The 27,146-nt window shown below is 37.4% G+C and overlaps 3 protein-coding genes across 5 annotated transcripts in view; all 3 read right to left on the minus strand.

Moving 5' to 3' along the window:
- LOC102227511 (voltage-dependent L-type calcium channel subunit beta-3-like) overlaps positions 1–5,299 on the minus strand; it is a 32,775-nt gene extending 27,476 nt beyond the window's left edge. For 2 of the 3 annotated variants that reach the window (XM_023334726.1, XM_023334725.1), the window contains exon 1: positions 4,297–5,299. In XM_023334726.1, coding sequence (XP_023190494.1) covers positions 4,297–4,344 — 48 coding nt within the window. In that variant the 5' untranslated portion in view covers positions 4,345–5,299. Of the gene's footprint in view, positions 1–105; positions 253–4,296 lie in introns of those variants that run through there. The other variant, XM_023334727.1, reaches the window with a different exon arrangement.
- Positions 5,300–6,170: 871 nt separating this feature from the next.
- On the minus strand, positions 6,171–12,900 carry LOC102227772 (transmembrane protein 236-like). Its single transcript, XM_005799979.2, has 4 exons — positions 12,560–12,900; positions 10,858–10,930; positions 9,168–9,291; positions 6,171–8,526 (listed from the first exon to the last, which is right to left on the minus strand). The coding sequence occupies exons 1-4, from the start codon at positions 12,814–12,816 to the stop codon at positions 7,901–7,903; spliced, it is 1,080 nt and encodes a 359-aa protein (XP_005800036.1). The 5' UTR covers positions 12,817–12,900; the 3' UTR covers positions 6,171–7,900.
- A 713-nt stretch (positions 12,901–13,613) lies between these two features.
- Positions 13,614–25,102, minus strand: stam (signal transducing adaptor molecule). The gene is made up of 14 exons (XM_005799980.3): positions 25,063–25,102; positions 23,206–23,290; positions 22,803–22,878; positions 21,498–21,593; positions 21,248–21,394; positions 21,023–21,113; positions 20,663–20,855; positions 20,333–20,427; positions 18,859–18,947; positions 18,613–18,700; positions 18,451–18,505; positions 18,052–18,205; positions 17,750–17,871; positions 13,614–16,664 (listed from the first exon to the last, which is right to left on the minus strand). The coding sequence occupies exons 1-14, from the start codon at positions 25,100–25,102 to the stop codon at positions 16,451–16,453; spliced, it is 1,545 nt and encodes a 514-aa protein (XP_005800037.1). The 3' UTR covers positions 13,614–16,450.
- Between the last annotated feature and the right edge of the window lie 2,044 nt (positions 25,103–27,146).

Genomic DNA, 27,146 nt, shown 5'->3' on the forward strand with positions numbered 1-27,146 from the left:
AGAAAAAGTCTTTTAAATGAACACTTCAAATCAAGCAACAACTCTCCCCCTCTGTCCTAGTTTCAATCCTCCCCACATCCAACCTGATAAGGAGCCAATACTCACCCAGGAGACGTTCTTTGCCTTCAGCAATTTGGACATGGCCCGCAGGTGGAAAGGCAGAGAACCTGACTCCCGACAGACTCAGTCACATGCAAAGACGCCCAGACTGCATTTAGCAGCTGTGGCAACATCCTCCAACCTCCACTGTCTGCCCCCTTTGCCAACAAACCTCCCCAGATTTACATCTGCCTGAAGCCTTGCCTGCCCATCAGACCCAGCGAAACATTCTGCAAGGAGGAGGAGGAGGAGGAAGAGGAGGAAGAGTGGGAGCCAAAGAGAAACAAAGACGAGCTCCAGAAGTAGCTGTCAGAGGCAGAAATAGAACTTGCATAAAGTTCCCTCCGTCTTCTGCCTGAATCATCCTCTTCTTCCTCTTTGTTGATGGTTACCTTATCACCCTTAAATGACTAAAATCCAAGAGAATGTGATGGTAAACATCTAACTGAAGCATGGCGTAAATGCTATGAGAAAAAAACTTCAGTCAACTTTGCTCTCCTAACATCTGGGGGAAAAGAGATGGGACATGAAGGAAGAAGAACAGTGAGGAAGAGCGATGATTGGAAACTGAGTAAGGTGAAATCAACCAGTTGGAAAAGAGCACAGCAGGTTGGAGGGCAGGGTGCTGAGCTCCAGCTTTAGATGAAAGAAAAACATTGTTTTCTCTCCAACGTCTTTTTTTCATTCCATACTATGTCAAACAGAGAATAACAGGGGGAGGATGAACCTATTCAGCCTTCATGCCTGTATCCCTGCCTGTGTTATCTTCTGCTGTGATTGTAATCTGGCCGATGAGCCTCTGATTGGTCAGGCAGGGAAAGAGAAGGATTGGTAGAATCAGAGATTAATGAAATTATACACGATTGCCTGTTTTTCCAGACCTAAAATCACATTCAAATTGAGCCGTTTCTGGAGCTTTAGTGACAAAACATGATGTGAGCAACTCTGCAGTGAACTTTGAACAAAAAGGAAGAACATTTATGTTTGCGCAATTATTTTGTAGTTGCACAGATGCTTCTTGGCAATACAGCTTGTTCTATTATTTTATAGTCCATTTACTTCCCTTTAAATTGTGTCACATTTGTGAGAAAAATATATTTGCTGGTTAAGCATCATTGTAGTGTTTGCAGCACAATCATAGTTAAGTATATGGGTTTCCTTCCATAAAAAAACTTGTCAAATTCTCTCTGCCAATACCAAACAGATTGTAACTCTTGTTTAATGATTTTGATTGGAGTGGATGACTAATATGTAAAGAAAGAAAACATATTGGCATTTTAACAGCTTATTTAATTTAATAAAACGAGATCTGAGTGTGAAAAACCATAAAGGGAAGCATAGATGCTTTTTAGACATAAGTATTGCCAATAAACAATATAAAAGGGAAATCCTGCTTGATTGTAAAAAGAATAGATTTATGGCCTACAAAATATCTTCTTTACATTTTTTGCACAAAATCATTCTCAATTAATGAGATTTCACTTGCTCAGTTCTGCTTCTTTTTTTATAGCTGTTTTAATGTCTCTTGTCATGCCATGCCACACCATTCAAATTAGCATTTACACTCACACTTTATACATGTAAAGTTTTTAAAATTTTGTTGTGCTTTCTTTCGTGCACAATGACAATAAAATGAATTTTGATTCTGATATGGAAATATCTGCAAACAGATGCACAACTACAGAAGAAGTGGAGCCTCAAGCACAACCATCAAGGAGTCAGCAAGAAATTTCTGAAGGGAACTTTAACAACAAAACATTTGTCTTTTCTAGCAGTCACTGTACACCACATACAGCAGTAAAACCAGCTGACCAAACATGCTGGAGCTCCATTTGGGTTGCTAGGTAAAAGGCTGGGCTACTTGAGGTGGCTAGGTAATGGGAGAAATGTCCACTGATTGTGACTTAGTAATCAGGAGGTTTTTGTAACGGCTAGTTTTCCAGATACCAAAAAACATGAACTTATTGCCAGAAAAAAGGTTGAAACTCTTTTCTGAGAGTGTCAACCTCAGTTTCAACTCAACTCTCAGACTTGAGATTTTTAAGCTCTCAGACTATTTCTTGGAGCAGTAGAGGCTCAAATGGAAGTATAGAGCTACATGTGACTCATAAATATTGGCACATAAGTATTTTTGAAGGATTATAAAGTGAAAAAATAGCACAAATTGGTAATAAATCTGAACTGTTTAGTCTTTACTGAGCTCAACCTTTTATGTTGGGTTTCAGTAACAGTGCTCTCTATTTGACTACACAATGCAGAGCACAATTCAATAAAATATGATGTTCTGTTTGAAACAACTGATGCTTTTATATTCAACAGTCTTTACCAAATTATGCTCACATACATACACGTTCATCAATGAGTCTTCATCAAATGTGAGCACCAGGTATCATTTGTTGTTGCGACTCTGCTTTTATTCGACCTGATTTTCTAAGCTCCTTTTTTTTTCTGGCTTGGTGCTGAGGTGGGCACTCATGCTATGCAGCGGTTACAGCGCGCTGTAATCTGCAAGGTTTTAAGCTGACAGTCGAGAGAGTGCCGAGGGCCAATAGTAAGCCAGCTTCATGAGGGGGAAAATATGGCGACGATAAGGTTTTCTGCAGTTGACGCCATTACAAAATGCACAGCTCTAATTAACATCATAATATCAGCATTAACAGGAATTACCAAAAGAAGTGGAGACACATGTAAAACTCATGCAGTAAGTAAAGATGAGTTGGAGGAGAAAGTTAGAGGAAAAGTAGAAAATTGAACAGAGTCAGAAAGAAAAAAGAACAAAAAGACTGCAATTTCTGTTCAGTCTGGTCATCGACAGATTGGTAAACCTAAACTTGTCCATTTTCTGCCAATATTATTCTATTTACAAAATATGTCTCTGGAGCCTCTGGAGAATCTCGACTGGTTCAAAATCTTCTGTATTGATTTTACTTGATTTCAGTGAGAAATACTTCATCAAAACATATTGATTGATAGACTTTAAATATTTTGGCAACTATCCAGGTGAATGAAGATCACACTTGTGTAGTGTTAGATCAGGGTTCTGATCTCAGGCAGCAAAATCTATAAACTCTCGGTAGCTCAGTTTATGACATGCTAATAACACAAAACATTACAACTCTGTTTCATCACAAAACCAAAGTCATATAGACTCACTAAGTGTGTCCATGATACGGACAACAGGATGTGTCAGAACCTTAATGCAAAAAAAGTTAGAAGCCATTGTTTTTGATCCGAAAAATATATGGTTAGAAATCAGCAATGAAATACAGTGTATAATATCCATTAAAGTTTTTTGTCAAGTACACCATCCATCCATTCATTTTCTAACACCCTTGTCCCTAGTGGGGTCGGGAGGTGCTGGTGTCTATCTCCGGCTAACGTTCCGGGCGAGAGGAGGGGTACACCCTGGACAGGTCGCCAGTCTATCGCAGGGCAAGTCCACCCACAGCTGTAAAGCATTGCCAGAATACTAAAACTACAACAAAAAAAAGAATCTGGTGCAAGCTTTAAGTTTTTGTAGATTAATGACTGTTTTTGGTGTCTATTAATCAGTAAACTCCAGCTTATTCAAAATAAAGTTTCTTTACTTTGTTGCAAGGTACTTTAATTCATTTGTGTATGAGTAATACAAATGGTAGGTGGCCTGAAGATCTTTCCCAGTCATATTAAATACTCAAAGATCTTTACACTGAAGCCACATTAATACATTCACACTCATATCTATATACCAATACTCAGATAAGTAGGCAACTGGGGTTGAGTGCCTTGCCATGGGAAACACTAACGTATGACAGAAAAAAGCAGGACACAAGCCCACAACCTTCCAGTTACAAACTCTTTACACCAGTAAAAAATCTTCCAATGTCTGTTACAAGAGGATTACTTTGGAAAATAAATCTGAATCATTACAGTAAACCGTTAGACACTCTTTAAAAAAAAATTGTAATAGATCTAAGCCTGACTGAGAATAAACGAAGAGAATAAAGTGCAAGAGTCCTCAGTCTAAACTCACTGTTTGTGTAATTGAGCATGCAAACGTACTGCAGATGAAAGACCATGCATAAACGCACATCTGAATGAGTGAATTAACTGCTATACCCCCCTGTAGTCCCTTTGCTCTACCCCGCCGCAAGACTCCACTGTTGCTATGCGATCAAAAGGGTGCGTATAGATCCTGCAGGTGATGCTGCCACTTACATAGGTGGACTGCACTCTCCGCCAGTGTCCCAGCCCACAGCAATGCATCAAGACATCAAGTTTTAGGGAGAGAAGGGGACAGGCCAGATGAGCCTCCCGGTTGGGGGATTAGGGGAGGGTGTCACTTTAAAACCAGCTCACAAATTTCACTTTCACGGTCCATTGAGAGAAGCTCATCAGGGAGTTTGGGGATCCCGTGAGAGACGAAGACTCCAATCTACAAAGTCCACAAGTTGTCGAAGGGGTGGAGAGAGAGGGGAGGTCACCTGGGGAGTCAAGTGTCTGCTTCCTCTTTTGGTCCAGGTGAGACTGACAGCATTTATCTAGATATCCACCACCTATGTAGAATATGTCAGTCTGAAGAGCAGCGGGATTTCTAAATCTCTTGGCATGAATATGCTCACCTCATCTTTAAAAGAACAGGTGGTTCATCTGTCGGTCTGCATATTTGCCCTTCCATCCCGCCTCACCTCTATCAGTGTCTCAGCATCCCCTGTTGAGAATCCTTCAGCCTGCACTTCAGTTCAAACACAGAGAACAGTCTGCTGCTGGAACTAAATATCATTTTCTTCTCTGTGAGTCTCTCAGCGCTCTTCAGTCTCTCCCATTAGTCTAGTCAGAGATCCTGCATCACTCCATATCCATCTTGTGCTCATCCCTCTCTCTTAAGCTCACTGTAGGAGTCCAGAATCAGACAGTTTCAGGTTCAGTGCTCTTCAGTCTTCCTTTTCTTCCTCCTTAAAGATTCCAGCCTTGTAGCCCCTCCTCCTTCTCAACCACTGTCTCTCCTTCTCGCTGCGCATGCCGTTTCCTTCACCACAGGGGCACTGCCTCTTCAGGGGCGTTTCAGCTTACCTGAGTCACTCTTTGCGATCCTGTTGCGACTGTCTGTGCACGTGTATGCCTGTGTGTGTGCAGAGGCTGCAGCTGAAGTGCTGCCCCTCTCTGTTGCCATGCTAGAGCCGGGTAACATTCGGCTAGCGCAGGAGAAACACAGCCTGAATTCAAATGCACCTCCAGTCTGTCAGATTTACAAAGCCTCCTCTTCTGCTCAGCAGCCCCCGATCTCTCTTCTGTCTCCCCCTCCTTCCTTATCTCATGATCTGCCCTCTCTTTATCTCATTTCTCTATCTTATTTTCCTCATCTCTGTTCACCTTGTCCACTCTAAGTGCCTCTGCTGTTGTTCAATTTTGAGTCATTTTCTTTTAATTTTGTGCATTCTTGTATAGGGCCCCAAAAAAGCTTTTTTCCCCCCAAACTTATTACCAACTATATACAACTTAAACATAATTCAGATTAAATTAAATGCAATCTGAAAGTATTTATAGTTGTAGTGAACCACTTGATTGTTACACACTGCTTTGTGTTGATCTGTAATATAAAGTCCCAATAAAATACACTAGAGTTTTTGATTGTAACATAACAAACAACACAATATTTTTTCAGCTTTCTTTGAATTGACTGCACCAGTTCTGAGCTACTTGTTATGACTGTACCCGTTACACTTTCGTTTGTTTCACAATGAACATTATTTATACCTGAACCTAATTAAACAGATACAATTGTCATTTTTTCTTCTTTGTTAAAATTCTCCTCAAGGTAAACTTTCTACAGCCTTGATCACCGTTCTTGGTGTTTTAGACTTATTTGTTACTCAAATTGTGCATAAGCAAAATTGGATCATTAGTTATTATCTTGTAGCCATTCTCTAACTTATGTTTAAGATATGTAATTCAGTATTTAAATGGACATGGTATGTTTTTTTTCCATTTTGAAGAGTGGTTAAAGATATGGGCTTCATGTTTATTCTGCAAGAGAAACAGGAATAAATAAAATAAGCAATGATAAACATATTTTATCAAGTGTTATTTATTCTTACAGAAAGAAATTGTATTGTCATATATGTTTAGTATTACTGTGAAAGGAGTTACAGTATATACTACAAAGTTTGCAGGAGATTTGCATGAAAACTTTATTTGAAGTTGATAAAATGGCAAATTTTGAACTCATCATTGATGATCAGGGATCTTCGAGTCTCTTACCAAGAGAAATGGTGTCCAGACTGCTGTTTTCTTTGATCTTTTTAAGCATTCAGTCTGTCATACTAATGAGAAAGTGTCCTCCGTCACACCAGCAAGCTGCACTCCAATAGCAACCATTATTTGTAATGCGAGATGCACTAATGCCTTATTGCAGATTATGGTATGAATTATTGAGAAGCCGGAAGATCATGGCTGTGGGGATATTAGGGAAAGTTAATTTCAGTTTTTATGCTCATAAATGAAAGCCATCCAGATCTGGTTCTTTACTGCTTGAGCTACAGCTGCTTGGCTGATGTTTTATCACTCACATGGTGTATAAGGTCTTTAACAAGTTTCTCCCAGGGCTTCATAGGAATGAATTATTTCCTCACCTTATATGATTTTATGTTTTTCTTTGTCAGCTGAAACTAATCTACCACAGGAAGAAAGAGCATGTGAATCATGGGTGTAATTCTGTTTAATGTGTCCTGGTAGGGGTGCAGTATAGTTACTGCATTGTATCGGTGCAGCCACTATAGAGGTCTGCACTGATACAAACTCAAACATCCAAAAGAAAACAAAAGAAAAGGACTTAAAATCTAAATTATCTTCAAAGCACAGGCAACATAAATATGATTTTTAATTGATTTGCTTCATGTTTTACATTGTTTTAATAAAACCTTGATTCCTGTTCTGCCAGAACTCAAGTCTAACTACTCTTCATCCTCCTTTAGTCTTACATTTTGGTTATGAATGCACTCCATTTACTTCTTTCCTGATTCCACTGCAATAATTTATTCAGTTAATGTTTAAAAGATAATCTATTACCTCTGCTTAAGTTATTTTGGTTAGGTGTTGTCCTTTAAAGATCTCAGAATCATGTTTTCATTCAACTAAAACCTAAGCAATTTCAGCACGGACCTTTTTGAATTTCAGCTGTTTTTCTTTCAATATTCTTACCTTGAGTTAAACCTGTTAATATATAACTTCTCTTAACAGCACCCTCACATATTTAGTTGTATAAATCTAAACATTTTCACCTGTGTTTTTTCTCTATCAATAAATATGTAACTTTAAAACGTTTGATTACTTTCTGCGTTTAGAGATGTAAGGATTTTAAAGATTAAATGTAGCAAGAAAACAAGTTCAGAAAGAAAATAAATATGTACAATATTTTCCAAAGTACAAATGACAAAAAATATATGTGTGAAGTTGGTGAATATCTACCCCATTATTTTCTTTTACTTAACAGTTATGCACCATATTTAGGCCTATCATATAAAATTAGGATACAATACAGTTGATTTGATTTAATTTGACTGTAATGTGACCAAATGTAAAAAAACAGCTCAAGAGGTATCAATACTTTTTCAAGGAAATGTATAGATTTAAAGAAAGACAGACATGTTTTTTTTTTAACATGTAATTGACATAAATACACTCATACCCAATCTATATACCCTTATATATATCATAAGGCTAATAATTACACAAATGATGTTTCAGTAGGAGTCTATGGTGCTGCTCTTCAAAGAAAACAGTTCAAACATCCACAGGTGAGTTGGGGTCTTTACGCTCCTCCTCAGAACATACTGCTTCTTTTAAATATCCTCAGCTTGGTCATCCATGTGAAATAGATAAAAGTTAAATTTACCAGAACATTTTTGAGAGGATATAGCAAAGGTGTTACAAAACCAAAAACAATAATCAGTGCAACTCGAATGATGAAGAAAGGAAGATCCTGCAGCATAGCTCCAGCAAACGGCAGCAGGAAGCTGTGGGGAGCAATGATCATGCGGAGACAAGAAAGGAAAGCCAGGATGTAAACTGGGAACACCCAAGCTGAGTAGAAAATGACTGGCTCCCCGGAAACTCGCACCATCTCCACTGTGTCCAGCCAGAACAAGAAACACTCCACAAATACCTCTGCCCTTCCATCTTTCCTCCACAGGAAGCTTAGGGGACCCGAGTAAGGCATCAGTCTTGGGGTGGAAGAGTACAGGTATGAAGCGTTTGGTCGTGTGCTGTGAGGGGACTCAGTGACATCCTGCCTTTTGTTGGTTGTGCTGCCATTTCTGGCCTCTGCCTGGCCTGGAGTCACACTGTTCTGGCCTTCATCAGCTGGCAGCTGGCCTGAAACACTGGTCACATGTGTCAGCTGGGTCAGGACAGGTCTTGACATGTCGTAGTCAGAATCCATAATATTAGCTGCAAATGACAATACTAGATGTTATACAAGCTTAACAATACATTGTTATGTTTAAAGTTTGGCATATAGCAATAACAACGGCAAACTGAAACTGGAAGGCAACAGCAGATAATGAGGACAAAACAAATGTCTTGCCTTTCATTCCGAAAGTGAAAATATGAGATTATATGGCTTTGTAGACTCATATTGCTGTGGTGTTATTGGCATAGACGTGCATTTTTTATTTATTTTTTTGCTGCTGTCAAGCATTTTCCTATCTTAACATGTATACTGGAATAATGAAAATATGTTGCCGGAGTTTAAACATGAGAAACAAAAGATGATCATCTGAACACTAGACCATTCGCCATCTTTTAAGTGCGCAAGTTACTATTAAAGCACAGTTCTGAATAGTATGTGTATGGTGGGATCAAGTGTGTAAAATTCAAAGTGTTCCACTGCTTTAGGATTAAGTATGTTTGTTTTTCAGAAAAGTCCCGCGATGCCCTTTTTGTTTCATACCTGAGAGTCCACTAACCGTCTGGGAAGATTATGGACACCGCTACAATGTTTGAGTTGTATATTGGACAAAACAAATGTCTTACAGATAAAGAACTGAGTTGAACTTATAAAAAAATTATCTTCTAAGTTGAAAGCTTACCTTTACCCATGAGCTTGTGAGGCCGTATCCTCTCTATGATATCCACACAAATCAGGGAGAAAAGAACCAAGGAAACAGGCAGCTCTGTGAAATGGTCGAGTTTTTGTTGCTTGTCCAGCTGGACCTACAGTTCAATAACAGCCAAATGGATATTAACATCTTCCCCCATGGAAGTGCTCAGATAATTTTCTAAAGTGAATTTGCAAGAGAAATGTGATTTACAGTAGTTTTGCTGGATTTCTTTTGTAGCAAATATAAACAAGGTGAAGCATTTTGTGATTACACTGTCACTTTGATTCCAATTTCCTTATTTAGTGGGAATATAAATCTGTGAAAAATAAGCTTTGAGTAAGCTACTGCTTTTAAATCCAACTTTAGCATCATGAATAAAATAAAGCAGTCATTTCCTGGATGACTAACACTGCATCACATGTGGAAGAAGCATGCCTGGGTGTTCTTTACAAGACTTTGTCACTCCATTAAGGTTTGCATATATTTGCTTCCACATAGTTGTCTCATGGACACATGATGGTATTTAAGCCAGATTCTGATGTGTACTTAGATAAAGCCATTGTAACACTTTTTGTAGCCACTCTGTTGTAGATTTAGTGTTTGGTATCATTGTCCGGTTCAACACCTAACTCCAGTCAATCTTTAGCCAATGGATAGAGAGCCTCATGAGTGACTCTGTATTACACATACAATGAAATGCAGAGCTAATACAATGTACAAAGACATTACACTCATATGTCACATTGCTTAAGTTCCAGACAGTCCAAGATCAAAATGTCAAAGAAACTTGGTTATTATGATCCATTTATTTTGTTTATCCATCTCAGGATGAGTGTCATTAAAATTTGGGTTAATGGAAAACCTGTTTTTCTTTACTATCTGTTACTGAGTATCTAACATAGACTGCACAGTCTTGTGACATTTCACTGCCCTGGTCTGACTTGCAATGGTGACAAAGTCCTGCTCACTCTTTTGTTAGTGGTCAAATACATCTGGATTGAAGAGTGAACGTGAAGTCGGTTCTCAGTTCTGAGTGTTTACAATTCAGGGGCGAAAAAGTGATCCGTTGTGTTTGGTGTAGCCAAACTTACTAACTAGTCATTGTGCTGTTTCAATTAGTTGTCAGTTTATTCATTAAACACTATACTTCAACAAACATATGAGCAGAAAAGTAAGCTTGCATCAGTTATTATGCTCAGACTTTTCCACAGTCTTCGGATTGGTGTTGAACCGGACATCATATGAGAAATGTTCTGAATGTTAGTGATTAAGTTTAATTTAACTCAATAAGTTGCATAAGTTGCAAAAGAAATCTACAACTCTTCATCACACTGTAAATCTTGCAAATGTAGATACACAAACTAAATCTGTCATTTGTCATATATCTTAATGTGTTTTTAATGATTGACCAAGAAGAGTAACTTAATGTCCAGCTAATGGGGGTCCTTAACAATAAATAACAAAATCGGTGCTTAAGTGTGCCAGATTGACAATAACGGCTCTAAGTATTCAAGATCTTGTTTTTTCATCCACAAAGGGATGGTAATGTGGGTTTGCACCTCAAATAGGTTATTTAAAGAAAATATGAGCCTCTTCAAGGACCCAGTTGGCGTATGACAGAACAACACATCAACAGGTGCATCACAGAGACAGCAGTGATCAGTCTTGAGGGAATTACCTTGGAACTGGCTATTAGAATTGCAAAACATGGCAGCGTTGACAGCAGAAGATATGCCAGTGCTGTCGGTCTCCTGAAAAGTGAATAAGGTTTATGTTGTTAGGGTCACTGAAATATGAGAAATGTTTTGCAATCCAATTTGATCACATGGCACATTAATGTACTGTCTTCTGGTCATTATCAGCATAGGAATGGTTATGTGTGCCTTCGTAATGTTGGGGAAAAATAAACTCAAGCAATAAGATCCGTCAATAAATATAATAAAGAACCTTTATGCGGTGAATAAAACTGTTATACTTCACATTCACCGGCGTTTTAGGGAAAAGTATGTTAAGAGCTGAATGGAAGTGATTTGACTTCCAAGTATTGCTACTCCTTGAGTATTTTTTTTTTATGAAAAACATTTAATCACACTGCCACTATTTTCTGCAATGCATATTACTGAACTTTCCCAGAACAGAAAAACACAATAATTGTATCCAAACAATTTTTTGGTACAGTTTTGTACAGGCTGTCTTTCTAAAATTTCTGTATTTTCCTTCGTCCATCAGCTCATCAACTGACAATTCTGTCGATGCAGACGTAAAGAATCCTCACAGCATATTGCTGCCACCACCATGTTTCACAGTATAATTTGTATTTTCATGATTATGTGCAGCGTTAGATTTCAGTATTCTGCATTTTGATCTCATCTGACCAAAGCACCTTTAGTATATTTGCTGTTTTCCCTACACTTGGTGCATTTTGCAAACATTTTTATTCTTTTTTGCCATTAGAGACACAATTGAGGGGAGTGGAGGCAATACAATCCTGAGAACTGATTCACCAAACTGAGCAGAGGATTTCTGCAGGTTATCCAAAGTTACCATGGACCTCTTTGTTGCTTCTCTAACAAAAGTTATACTTGCTAAGTGTATAACTTAGCAGTTTGATGGATGGCAGCTGATGAATGACATTTTTTTGTTTAACTTGTGCCGTTTCTCCTGTGGTGTCTGTTGTGTTCCATGGTCTTTGTGATGTTATCTTTCCAATAATGTTCTCTAATAAACCTCTGAAGCCTTCACATAACAGCTGGGTTTTTTCTAAACATCGCAATTCTATTTACAAATGAAGTTGAATGCAAATGTAGGGATTGGTATCATTATAATTTGCTTAATTAGGGAAATGAGCGAAATTATGCTTTTCTTTTCACTTCAGTATGTAGTATGTTCTACTTTATACAGGAATGAAACATAACATGACATACATTTAAGTTTGTAGTTGCAGTGCAAAAAAATGTAAAAATATTCAAGGAGTTCAAATATTTTTACAAAATATGCACCAATATGCTCTTAGCCACACTTGATGCAATCAATAAAACGGATTTCTGAATTAGTTACAAGTTTTCATTCCTCCACCTCTTAAAGCTCAACAGATAAAATATTCAGGTTTATGTACACTTTTAGAAAAATAGAAATACCTGAACTGATTCTATTCAATACTTTTAAAATATCAACCACAACCTACAGGGATTATTCTGCATCACAATCTACCTTTTGAGCATATTATTTTTGTAATACTCAAAGGACTCCAATTTATTTCCCTGAGAATTCATATTTTTTTGCAGTATTATTACTTTAGTTTAAGCCTCAAATGTTCCTGATAATCTAAGATTCATTTCAGTCCTCACTAAGACAACTGAAGACAAATCATTGCAACTCACCACTGTGTGATCTCCGAAATGAATCTCCGTTTCTTCAGGATCACGTATTTGAGAGGAACCCACACCAGCAAGGTTGCAGAGGTCACATAGGCAATAGAAGCCGCCACCACGAGCCAGTAAGCAGTCACATTCTGTCCTTTCACGTCTCTTATAATCCTGGCAAATCTCTCCATGACTACAAAAACAGGGACAATGAGAGCTGCAAACTGCAGCACCTCGTACACGATGAGCTTGACCGTCTTCCCTGAGAGCACCATCCCTGAACGCTGGTGGCTACTTGGAAATTGGAGCTTCAGACTTTGACAATCATCTCCCTCAGAATGTCCCTGCAGGAATGTTGAACTCTGCTCACTGCTTACACTGCACTGGAGGTTGTATTGTTTTACTGCCCGCCTAATGAGCTGGTCACATTCATCCTTTTACAGCTACAAAAACAGAAGCAATCCCAATCACATAACCTCAAGAAGAAACTGCACAGTGCTTGACTTATGCAAAAGTTCTATAGAAAGTACAGTTGCACTAAGATCAGACATGCTCTAACTTTCTTTACAGATAAAGAAATTAAAGCTTGGTCACATTGCTCTATTTGTTTATGTTAGAGGAGCAAAAAAGGAATGGAAAACAAAAAGCAGAATTTCCCAAAAAGCCTCCGTTTCAAATGTCACGGCAGATTCATCTTTTCCTACATCAACAGCTAAAACTACATCTCCATCTAGTGGCAAAGAAAAGTCAGCTGCTGCTACAACTGGAAAAGGATTGATCAAAACAAAAGCCTAGTATAGGTAACATTTTAATTTAAGCACATCTGTACACATATTGTTACAGATACAAAGTTTTAATGTTCACATCAAGCTTAAATGTTCAAAACTATGCATTGGTATATATATTTTTAGAGCATTGCTGCAACCCCATCATGGGACGAAACCCAGGGCAGCTAACACTGTCAAACATTAAAGCTCTACTGAAAACTTATTTAATCATGCAATCATTACTGCAAAACTGATTCCTCTATACTATGAATATGAAAAAAGAAAAAGCCACACACATTACTCTGTACACTTGACCTGGTTTTATTGTATACCAATTATTAGGTATGGTTAAAATAATACATAGAAACAGCAGAGTACAAGTTTGGACAGAACCTTTACAATAACGTTGAGATTAAACTTATGAACAGGCAGCATCTCAATCCTGTACAAAAAAAAAAAAAAAGTTACATCGGGGCTGCAGTCCAACACTGTGGTGCAATAAAATGCTTGGTTCGGATGACGTATGACAACAAACTGGCTCCTTCTCTCCTGGTCCCAGAACAGCTACTCTGGTTGAACACGGTCGATTTGACTCATTTGGTTTGTCTCAACTATATTAATATTTAAATTAAATTCTCCAAAATGGAGTCTGAGTACCAAGTCTAAATTAAAAGTTGTTTTGCATTCTTAAGGTGGCACGCGGATGGCAAGACATTTACACATTTGAAACAAGAAAAAATGAAATCAGAAATGTTTATCCAGAGTACAGAAACGTGTCCCCACTCTAAAGTTTACTTCAGCATTCGTACTTCAAATTTCCTTCACAAAGCATAGTTAAATATAAAACACAAACAACTTTAGTTTTCCATTTTATTAGCTTATTGAAAATCTGTTTTTCCAATCAACAAATCCTTCTTAAAGACTTGCTACAGGAAGAAGTCATATAAATTATTCAGGACTAAGAACACACTAATTGCATCATCTAATGTTGGGTGAGAGTTAGCAACTAAACATCTTCAACTAATGCCTCTTCATCAGAAACTTCCCTCAAATCTGAGAAAAATCACAGAAAACACACGTGGGCTCAAATTCAGCCAGTTCTAATGTCGCCATTTAACCTACAGTACAATAAGAGAAACGTCCAGGTTCTCGTCTGAAATATACAACTAAGTTAGGCAGAATATCGCACATTCCACTCTATTCTTTGAATACATACATCCTGCAATACTTCATTAAAAATATCAGAATAATTAAGCATAAATTAGAAAGCACTACAAAAAAAACAAAAAAAACAAAACAATGGCAAACGAGATGTTTAAGAAAAAGAAAAAAAAAATCAGTGGGGATCAGAGTTTTTCCCCGTTGTAGCCAAGCTGTTGGTGCACGCATGTTAGCACAGCCCTGATAAACACAGAGGACTGCAACCCTCTGAGAAAGGATGCAAAGCTGCTTGGATTGAAAAGGAAAATGGGCATGTAGGGATGGCTAATACACCTTTAATTCACCAGGTACATGCAAAGACTGCAGAATTTAGTTTTATGGCTGTGAGAGCTGCGCCAACACACAACCAACCTCCTGGGGTCTATTTTAATACAGTATATACAAATGTCATGTTCATGCTTCTGCTGTCCTGGTTTTCTTTCCCTCCAGAAATCAAAGAGGCTTCAGTTTTCAGTACTTCTTAAAGCTTTTGTGGCAAGAACGGGGCTGAAATTGGCTGTAGTGGATGAATTTACCGTCTCACACTGAATGTGTCTCAATGTTAGTGTTTTAGTCTACATATGAAGGCCTGTTAGTGTTGTCAAAGAACTGCTGTGGATTTCATGCGTTATGTGGATTATCTAAATTATTATACAGCAGGTGCAGTTGCACTTGTTTACTCTAATTGGTAAAACTTTTGTTTACAAAAAGCTCACATTTTTAAGAAATATGGGACAAATTCTAATAATCACAGGTGAATCACAAAATTATGTTTTAGGTGTTTGTTTCTGCTCATTTGAATGATTATGGCTTAAAAATAAACTCAAACACGAGTTTCTAAGAAAAATTATTTTACATTTTGTCCATGTTATGGGCAATATAACCATGAGGAAGACCCTTACATTGACAGTTGTCCAGCACTCATAGTCAATCTTCACAAGGAGAGTACAAAACAATAATTTTAAAAAGTTGGCTGTTCCTCTCAAATTCTCATTAAAGAGTTTGAGTGGAAAGTTCAGTGGAAGGAAAAAGTGGAGCAGAAAAAAGGATACTAGCAACAGTGAGAACACAGTGTTGAAAGGACTGGCGAAGCAAAGTTCCTTCAGCATTTTGGGTGTATCCAAAATGCTTTTCTTTTTGTTTTAAATGAATTTTAAGTTATATTCTAATTTTGTGACATGTTGAATTTTTAAGCCACAATCATCAAAATTTACTGAAATAAATGTCTACAACTTATCACTCTGTGACTAATAAATTTATTCAGATCCACCATATGGATTTTACTGGTAAGCTATTATAACCTCTAAGTGTAAGATGAGTCTACATGTCCAGATAGTCGCAATCATATTTAGAAATTCAAGATTCGAAAATAAAGAATTCAAATGATATTTTGTTGTTTACAAAATTATTTAAAAACAGGTCGGCAAGACCCTTTTAAATGGGTCATTATAGTTTTTGAAAAACAAACATAAAGTAATAATAATGTCCATAAAACTTTAAATCAAGCATTGCTTAATTATTTATAGTCAGATTTTGTACATAAAAAGTGGATTTCATGCTGGCTGGATTTAGATTAGGTGCTTAGGATTATACCATGAACAAAACATAAACCAGCCCATCTAACAGCAGCCGAGGAGGTAAAAATGTGCAAAGATGATCAAAAAAATAATAAATTATGCAAACCTTCAAAATGACATACTTGTCAGCTCAAATCAAAACCTTTTGAATACCTCATGACCAACAGAAAGAAGTAACTGTATTCTCACATGTATATTTGCCAAATAAAACACAAGGTGCACCAAATGCCAGTGTTTGCCTGATACAATTCAAATGATCAAACCTGCTGCTCCTCCTTAACGGGAACAACAATGAACTAGTTCTTACCGTGGGGTGGCTATGTGTGTTTGTTTATCCTATCTGTAAGGAGGAGAAGGAGGGGGGCCTATAGCAAGGCTTTCTCTGAGTAAGGGGCCTGCGCGACGTCTGAGGGAGGTGCTAAGCTTGTGCCAGAGGGGACGCTGTAGTTCGCAGGAGCTGTGCACGGTGCGGGGCCCGCAGCACTGGCTGGGTTTGGGTAGGACTGAATGTCTGCTGGAGCCATAGCACCAGGCGCTGCGGCGTAGACCGGTGGCTGGCCCATGTACATGTGGACATCACTGTGTTGAGAGTAAGAAGAAGAAAAAATAAATAAATGATATTCAGGTGGAATGTTTCAGCCAATTTCAGTTTACTATAAAAGGAGGTCACAAAGTAAGAAACGGCTACAGAACTGGTTTTGAGTTATGAAGTTAATTAGGTGACGTCAACATTATTACATTTTATTGGGAGCTTTTGGGGCTTTAAATGACCAGGCTCACGAACATATATCTGATTTATTGGTCTATTAGGTGCTTTCAACCAGTGGCTTCAACAGATGGAGTTCTAGTTGCTGAAAGCTGATTATGATTTGTGACATGATCTGAACATTTTTAGGACTGCCATCTTTTTTTGTCTATTCAGCTTGTTTAATGCCTGTATTTATGTTGTTGTGGAGTCTTTTGAAATATAACAAAAAATAAGACTTGACAAATTAAGTTATTCTCATAAGTCTAATTGTAAATACTACATAATTTAGAAGTTGTTTCAATTCTGCAGGATAACAGCTAAATAAAGAGAAGTATGCAAAAACAAAAAGAAAAAGGTGAATATTAAAATTATAATGACTTTTGAAGAATCCCAAATTTCCTGTGAGGGGCGTTCAAGTCCTTAAAAACAAACTTGCAGGGAAACATTGAAAACAATAAGACAAACAAGCTTCCAAATACAAATGGCAAAAGTCAGTATAAAAGTGAGCACAAAAATCAGCAAATACAGTAGAACACATTTCTAAATTTAAAATAGAAAGTTGGATTCTGCCCATACTTGTGTGTGTTAAGATGTAACAATCTTAACATTTATTACAAAATTAAACACAGAACAGCGACAGCTTAACAACACATTTAGAAAAAAAAAAATCTACTAAAATTTCTAATCTTCCATTTGGCTTTAAGAGTAAAAATCAAACCTCTGTTAGAAAAGTGAGAACACTATTAGAGCGGTACTAACAAAACTCTCAAATAAAAATGACAAATTGAAAACTACAATCAAAATGATGGGGAAAGAACTAACCTATTGACTCAGACAGCACAGGAAGAACATGTAGGCTAGAAAAACGTATATTCTTTAGTGTATCAAGAAAGAGATTTATGTTTCAGAAACTCACCTGGGAGCTGGCTGACCCGGAATGGGAGCACCAGCAGGAAGCTGCTCCACAGGAACCGTATAGCCTTGCACCCCGGTGCCGCTCATGGCATATGTCCCCGACACGGGCTGACCAGGGTAGACCTGCAGAGATAGAAACATCCACACAGTCCGTACAGAAACCTTATGAACAGCACACATTTTGTAACTATAGTTAGTGCCCTTAGTGTGGTTTATAGTAAATAAAGAATCCATCACATTAGTTCAATTCAAAAACTCAACAGCCACATCCCGACTGCGTTGCAATCTGACTCTAAATTTTACCTGCTGTGCCGCGCTAGCATGCTGCTGCACGTAATACTGCTGGCTCTGCAGCTTAGCATACATGGCATACACTGGATCTTCATTCATCAGCTTTGCGTATAGAGACAACGCTTCCATGACCTTTACATTTAACTCTGACAGCTCAGAGTGCTTCCTGATGAAACAAACCAAAAGGGGAAAGTGTTAGCAACCTGTCATTCATTATTAAACTCGCACTGGAACTAAAGATTTATTTAGCAGGATAAAGCTGCATAGTTTGGAGATAGATTAGAAAGGACAAAAAAAAGCATTGAACTGTACAACGTGGTGATTCATATGAGGATGCAAAACAAAAAAACAACAACAAAAACAAATCCATGACTATTTATATAATGTGGCATAGAAAAGGCACCATCATACCTGTCTATGTCCTCCAACTTCTGGTCAATCAGAGGTCCCATTTGATTACATGCACCTGAGGAAAAACAAAAATAAAGCTTATGTGTTTCCTCTCTGGTAAACAATAAAGAATTCTAACTTCATTCTATACCACTGATTTAATTTATAATAAGCTTTGTTTACCTTCTAGCTGGAGTAACTCCACGCTGTCCGACTGGTTGTCTGTAGGATCTGCACTTTGAATCATCTGGAGCAGTTGATCCATTTTGTCCTAAAAAGGTCACAAGCTCATGTGAAAAGTTAAATCTACACAATCCTTATGAAAACTCTGAAATTTAGTAACACCACTGATGTTAGTGTTAGCAAGTAACAACTTTGAAATATCATAATAAAGCTCTTTACTGATGTAAGTCACAGAAGGGAACTCACCTCGTCTATATATACAGGCTCCTGTTCAGGCTCTATTGTCTCCACCTGGATGTCCTCGCTGAACTGTACAGTCTTCTTCTCTGTCTTCACTGCAAGTACACAAACAGCATGAGCAAGCGTTTAAGCACAAAACAATTCTTGCATAGGAACTACTAAAAATCTGCTGTAAGTTTTTGATGCAAACATCCATAGATTTTATGTGAATATATGGCTGTTTTCATTTTTGTACTTTGTTTTACCAGTTACAAACAAAGAATAGACTCAAACTTTTGTTTTAACTTGCAATAAAAAAGTATATTAATAGTAGGACAGCACAGCCAGTAATAGACAAAAAAGTAAAGCACAACTGCCAAGACAGGGGCATGGTCTTATATAGACTGATCACTGCTATACCAGTCCCTACCAGAGACTGGTATAGACTGCCAGAGACTGGTATAGACTGCCAAAATTGGTCATTACTGCATTAAGGAGGATAAAGCAACAAAAAAACCCTGCCTGTCAGCTGCTTATTACTAAAAACGCAAAGAGTGATGGTGTGAAAACTAACAGCACACCACGCATCACTCAAATCAAGGCGATGCTGTTTTAAAACTAGTCGGTAAGTTTCAATAGCAAGTATTTTAAGCAGCTGACTGAAACATTGTTGCATAAAAAAAACTGAGATTTCTTCTTAAATCTACATCACAGAATGAAAATAAATTAAAGTTATGGCCAACACTTCAAACTGCAATTGTAAGAAATGTTTCAGCTCAGCAGCAGCTAGAGTAGTTGTTTGTCAGTTCAAAATACCAGCATTTACATCACATCAAATGTTTTATTTCTAATTGTTGCATAAATACAACAGCTTTTTGTTCACCATACTGGTTAATGCTATATGTGATTTTTTTTTTAAAAAAGGAACCAAAGTCAAAGACTAACAAGAGTAACTAAAACAATTGACATTTTTCAATTCTACTATGCTATGCTATATGATCAACCTCCTTTCTGTAGGGTTGAGTCATACAATTTATCCTAGTAAGATTACAGCACAGTTTATTGAAATCATTTTAAGACAACGCACAAACAAAATCTGCTGACATTTTCACAGCAAATCAAGAATATAAACAACTCATGGAAAAGACACGGCAATGTTCTGAAGAAAACGAATGGAGAAGGAGAGAAGGTGTCAATTGTGCGAGCACACAAATGAATTGTACAATGAAGCTGTGTGCTAAGTGGGAACTGTAGCCAAAAGCTCTACACACTTTGTTTGTGACTACATGAACACATAGAGGGATGCTGTTTAATGCATGACTGGACCAACCAACAGGCACTGGAGTCTTATTTATTTATCTTATTTTAGTTGTTCACTTGTTTACAAGTAAAGTTTCTTTCACTCCAGGATCCATAAAGCTGTGTTACCATGACTGAATATAATGAATAGAAGAAGAATGAGTGATTTCTGAATAAATGCTTTGTTGATCTTAATACTCACTCATCTCAGGTTCTGCAGTGAGATCAGCAGTGACAAAGTTAGAAGGGAACAAGCCGACTCCCTGGTACGTTTCCCCTTTCCACCAGTTGGGGTCACTAAAAATATATCAACAACTATTTAAGGATCATCGCTACAAGAATCATGGTGAATGACCAGTTTATTTAAACAAAACAAAATAATAATAAAAAAAAATCTCCTTAGTTAGAATTTACATCGGCCTTTGAAGAGAAATTTCAATTTGTCAACTGTCTTACACCACAAGACAAATAGAAAAAAGCCCTGTAACTTCAGAAATGTCAACTTTCAGACTATTTGTTGAATGAAGTTCACCTGTCGTCCAAGATGGTAATGATTTCTCCGGACTTAAAAGTGAGCTCGTTGTCCTCCGCAGCCTCGAAGTCGTAGATGGCGCGGACTTTTCTGCCGTCGGACTTGTGTGTAGAGAGAAGAGAAGTGCTCGGGTAAAGGCTCGACAGGGACGCCTGCGGTTGCTGTCGTTGCTCCTTTAGCGACAGCTCGATAGCTGCAGACCAAGAGAAAACGCACTTTGTGATTTTTAAATTCATTAGACAAAAGAAAATTTGCAAAGGTACGCATTTAATAAACATTTTTTTATATGTGTGTTTATTTAAGATGTCCTGTGGTTTGATCATCAGCAGAAAAAGCTGTAATTCGCTGTGGCCATTTTACCTTTGGCCAGATCTTCTTCCTCTTTTTTGTTTGTGGTGGTGGAGGGATCCTTTGCCACCAACGCTGGACTTGCTTTTGCTTGCTCTGCCGCCTGGGAGAAGATAATCACACATCAGATGACTGAATCATTTTTAAGCATGCTAAATTGCACATTAGATCCACTGGTACTTAAGGCACTATAAAGACTAAATGTCACATGACTCAATGCACTGCCAGCAGACCGACCTGGGACCCCACAGCTGGGAAGGTGACCCCTTGCTCGCGTAGATTCTTGATCATCGCTGAGATCAGGCTGAGCTGCGGATCATTGCGGAAGTCCTCTGCCCACTCCACCATCAGCGCCTTCAGCTTTTCACACACTTTCGGGTGACCCTAGGTGCAGCCAAATTAGAAAAAAGAAAAATATACAAGAAATGACCACAAGTACACTATGTTTTTGACTTGGCATTATGCAAAATTAAAATTGACCACACACCTTATTTAAGACGTTACTGACTTCACTGGCGAACTCTCTAGAGCAAACCTCCAAGTGGAAGATTTTACCACAATTTGAAACACAAGCGCCGAGGAGCTGTGTGGGCAACGACAACAGGAAGCAACGATCAAAGAGATGCAAATTTGAATTCAGACATGACTAAAATAAATCTTGTATTTCAGTGATTTCCAAATACACACAGAGGTTGGGCAAAAGGACCTTAGGCGGGGTTGAGGTCACAGGACTTTTGAAGCATCTATCCATTTGTCACAACCTGTTTATTAATATTTGTCCTTAGCACATGTACAAATTAATAATGCAAAAAGAAATAAAAAGAAGTCTTTGCAGGAAAATACCCCCTTTGAGGTCAAGAACAAACAAACATCCCTAAAAGGAAAAGCTTTTTGTTCCTTTGAGGTTTTAAAGAAACCCTTCCTGGAGCGATCTTCAGATGTTGCTTGTTTTTTATACTTCCTGACTTTTGCTTGATCAGGCTAATAAATAGCTGCTACATTTGAGGACAAAGTATCATATTTTTACTTTTTATCTCATAGCTATCCAATCAATTTTACAATCGAATGCTAATTCTATGCAAAGAGCATTTCATTGTAATATACTGCAGAAATAATCCATGTTTCCTTCTGCAAATTCAAAAACTATCAATAAATGTGTGTGTACATAATGCCGGTGGGTGCCACAAATGCCTATATCACAAGATGTTTTAGTTCCTTTTTTATTTTCCAGACAATTTCTTTTTTTTTTTTTAAATCTGTTCCAAGCTTAATATTTCAGCAAAATGTCTGATGTTTAATTTTGCACCTCTTTTCTAGAGGTTTGGGGATGATCAGCAACTTCCAAAGAACACTTTGTTTTGGTTCCCATATATCTTTATATGAAATGTGTATGTTGACATTCTTCACTTGGCTTTATTTTACAAAGACGTTTCTCTTGCATACGGTGAAGAATCTACATTCATCTGCTGCTTCATCACACTGCTTCGCAGGCCAATCCTGGAGCTTGTTGACAACAGCAGTTTTTGAACTTTCAAGCATCATATCCAAATTAAATTTATTTGATTTTGCTTCCCATACATGAAAAATGTGGAGCTGAAATCTCCATATAGAAGTGCTCATTGCAGGACAATTATTTGTACAAAAACAAGGTTTTTCTTCAGTCTTGATGTAAGCAGCCTTAAATTCAAAGATGACAGGCTTTTTGCTAGAAAAGCAAACACTATACCAGCATCCAGTTCCTTCCAGACTTAACTGTGTGCAAAACACTGCTGTTTGTTTACAGTCTACTTACAGTCAATGCCTGCATGGCTACGTGGGGATCCTTGTGGTTCACTCTTCTCATTATGGAGCGGAGACATTCTTTTGGCCTAAAAGACAAGAGCAGAACTCTGAAGAAATAAACAGAAAATGTACAGAAGTATTTACAACCCTTCAGCTTTTCTACATTTTGTCATGTCACAACCACAATCCACACCACACTTTTAAGAATTTCTTTGTAAATCCAAAAGCTTGTATTCACAATTATGTATTGTGTTTTTGTCTTTCACATAACATTTCAACAACATACATCAAAGTTTGTAGGTTTTTTGTCATTAAATGTGTACTTCATCATAAAAACACTGCATGTGGGCTCAAAAAACTGTGAAAATGACAAAAAAAAATAATCTACTTCAAAATAAGGAGGATTAAGTTACCCAGTGCGGGACTGCCCTATCTTATCACATATGTCCAGAATGAGGCCCCAGTCCTCAGCTGTGTTCATCTCACTGGTTGCTTTCTCTGCAGGAAAGATACACAGCATGCAATACAGGCAGAAATCAAACAGATCACATCATTATTTTTTAAATATTTTATAGAGAAAGGTATGAAAGAGAGGCTTTGTTAAATATATATATATATATATATATATATATATATATATATATATATATATATATAAGATTTAAAAAATTATTTGCAAGAGGTGTGTCCAGTTTCTATTTATTTGCTCATACATTGGTGTAAACAAATTTCTGCTTCTAACTTGTCTGTGAACTAAACAAATGGGTGGATTGTCCAAAACTGCAAATGAGCATAATCATGAAATGGAAATCTAACGGCATAACAGAAAACATTGTCATGTCAGATACAACATATCAAATTCAAATTCTAACATAAATATATATATCAAATGGATAAATAAAGGACCTTCATTCATTTGTTTTAAAAGTTTGTTAAGCCTCTTTATTCCTCTTTTTTAAACATCAGAAGAAATTTTAAAGTCTGCCACACGTATTTACATGTCAAAATGTTTCATAATAAACTGGATCTTTGCATGTGTAGCAGGAGCTCGAGACATTAGGTATATTATGTTTTCAGCAAGCCAGTATATTTTAAAAGAATGACGTTTTAACTTAAAGGGAGAAATAAAACTATTGCAATTAGTATTTGTTTGTTTTTCTTTTCTAAGAAGAAAATTAATTGATACCATTGGCAAGAACAGAATGATAATAAACATATAAAGTGTAGCTTCCTTCACAAAATTAAACATTTTGAAAAAGAAAATAATTAGTGTGAGTATCACGATGACTATATTCCAATTTATGTTTCTAATATGGCCCATATATTTAAACTGTTACATCAACAAGAGAGAGTAAAAGCAATTGACTGCAGATATTTGTTACACATCTACCGCTCTATCAGGCCGATTAACTAGCCAGACATAAGGTCATCAACTATTCATTAAAACAGGGGTGTCAAACTCCAGTCCTCAAAGGCCACTGTCCTGCAGTTTTTAGATGTGCCACAGGTACAAAACACTGGAATGAAATGGCTTAATTACCTCCTTCTCATGTAGATCAGTTCTCCAGAGCCTTGCTAATGACCTAATTATTTTATTCAGGTGTGGTGCAACAGAGGAACATCTAAAAGTTGCAGGGCAGTGGCCCTCCAGGACTGGAGTTTGACACCTGTGCCTTAAAACATAATCAAAGCTAAGCATATAATAAGGAAAAAAACGACTATAATTTTAAATTATGACAAAAAGCAGGGATTTAATAATAATAATAAAAAAATCCTAATAGCAGTTTAGCCTAAACTGCTATTAAATGCTGGGTCAGATTACATATTAGCCCCATCTGTATGGTGCTGATTTTCCTGCTCACTGTTTATGCCAATGAAGTGGTTAACCACTCCACACAGAACAAAGAGAGCTGGAGAAATACAGCGTAACTTCATGGTTTCAGATAACACCACATCCTATTTCACTTCCACTTTTTGGTTAATGTCGGGCTGGTTAACCCACACGGTGGGATACAGATGATGAGGCAGGGAGCTCATTAGCTGCTGTAGTTAGCTGATGACTGCATCTGATCCCCACTTCTGTTTACACTTACGCTATCACAACTTAAATAAGAAATATCTATAGTCGCATTTGTAATACTTTTTTTTTTTTTTTTTTGCTAAACGAATGTAAGAAATTTTCTTTTAGAAACAGCAAGTGATCTGAAAGGCTGCGAATCCCCAAACAAAGCTGTTTGATCCCAGCTACTTATGTTAGCCTGATTACTCACCAACATCTTGGTCAAAGGGGTTGGTCGTGAAGAGAGGCATCGCTAAGGTGTTGACAACAAGATATTTCTCCTTCCTTTAAATATTGTTTTTCCCCCTCCTCTTACTTCATCCACGATAAACACATAGTAACATCAACTACATAGATGTCAAATGGAGCTAGCTGATTCTTTTCTACACAGTCACTCCTTCTCCACAGACGGCAACAAGCGAGGCATGCTGGGTAAATGAAGCAGACAGCCTGGTAACGAATAAAACTGTGACACCGACAATAAATCCCGCTCTCAAAGTCAAACACTTATCAGCGTCTAAAGTCCCTTTGAACCAGAAAAAAACATAATCAGAAGATACAAATTTTCTTTGCTGTGGAAAAATAAATAAATTAGCATGTCATCGTCAGGTGACGTTGGTCACATGACGCTATGTCATGTTTATGTTTAAATGAAACTGATTACAAATAATTTTACAGCAGTACGGATTGTAGGTGCATTCTAAAACAAAATAAGTGAGTGTATGTCTATCAGATTCAAGAAAAAAAAGCAACAAAAAAAATCACTAGTTATTTTACACAGCTGTTTAGAAAGCATTTTTAAATACTCTATAAAGCTCACGTAAACTATAATCAGTTTATTTGTTTGCATTGCTGTCGTCTTGTGAATAATTATTTTATCAGGATAAAACACAAGCTACGGTAAATATGCCCTTGTGTGCCCAAATGATCAAAATGACGTCTTTGTTTTCATTCATTAATCTTTTTCTTTGTATTTACATTAATTAAATTTTAAATTATGTTTATTTTATTTTCTCTTTAATATAAACATATGTTTACAGTAATTAAATTCCTCCTTTAAATTGTGTTTATTGTGTATGCACAGCTGAAGTCATTGAGAGGCATTTCAGAAATAGACTTAGAAGACAGTTTTGAAGGTAAACAGAGAAGAGTGCAATGGCCAAATTTTTTTGCCAAATATCTCCGAAGATCATTTCAAGCCACAATGCTGAAAAAATCCATTTGGTCTGTTTGTTGTATTCCAATAAGATGATTATTATTTTATTGTCTTCAGAACTGCTACCTCTCCTACTAGTGTGCTCACAAATTAACCAGATGGAAATCTTAAACAGGGATAAACAGATTTCAAGTTAAAACTCTAAAGACACAGTAAGCCAAACTTAGCAAAAGCGCTGCCACCTATTGTTTCTGTGCTGTTTATTGAGGTGGTAGTAAGAAGGTGAGGTTTTGTCCTGTAACAGGTGGGTACCGGTTCAAACCTTACACTGTCCATCTCAGTCATCATGTCATTGGGCAAGATTCTCCACCATCGTGTCTACTGGTGGTGGTCAGAAGGTCTGGTGGAACCGATGGTATGGCAGCTCCGCTTCTGTCAGTCTACCCCAGGGCACCTGTGGCGTATGTAGCTTATCAGGGTGTGACTGTGTGTATGAATGGGTGAATGACTGTGTAAATCCCTTTGGAGTCCTCTGACTTGATAAGATACAATACTGATGCAAGCTATATGGTTGCTCTCATCATTTGCTCCAGTTTCACCAAACTTCACTCCCCTTTGGGGAGTGAAGTTTGTTTCAGGTCCCTCTTGAAAATTAGATCTAGATCTCAACGGGGTTTACCTGATTAAATAAAGGAATTATTATATATATTATGACTAGAAATATCTGTTATGGTTTGGGGGTGATACTGTTGGGAGTCTAAATCTGGCTCAGAATTGTAAGGTTTAACCCCTAGCAACTGAAGTGGATAAGAGGTTTGTTAAAAGTCTGTCAAAAGTAATTTGTCAATGAGATGCTGTGGTGGTACAGGGTTTAAGCACAACCCAGATAAGGAGGGCTTAAGTGTTCAGTGACCTTTTAGTTTCCATAAAGAACAGTTTCAGTATCCCATGGAGCTTCAGGATGAGTTGTGCCCTGCGAGTTGTGCCAGATGGTATTGAGTATGCTAGCTGCCATCCACAGTACAAATATGCTCAAGTGTCAGGTTTATTGGTCATACCAAACTGTCTTGTGATGGCCTAGTCACTTGTCGTAACAATAGCATATGTACCAGCCTCCCAACAGTCCAATAATGATGAGT

Source organism: Xiphophorus maculatus, chromosome 6 (assembly GCF_002775205.1).
Source record: "Xiphophorus maculatus strain JP 163 A chromosome 6, X_maculatus-5.0-male, whole genome shotgun sequence".
In the NCBI taxonomy this organism is placed as follows: domain Eukaryota; kingdom Metazoa; phylum Chordata; class Actinopteri; order Cyprinodontiformes; family Poeciliidae; genus Xiphophorus; species Xiphophorus maculatus.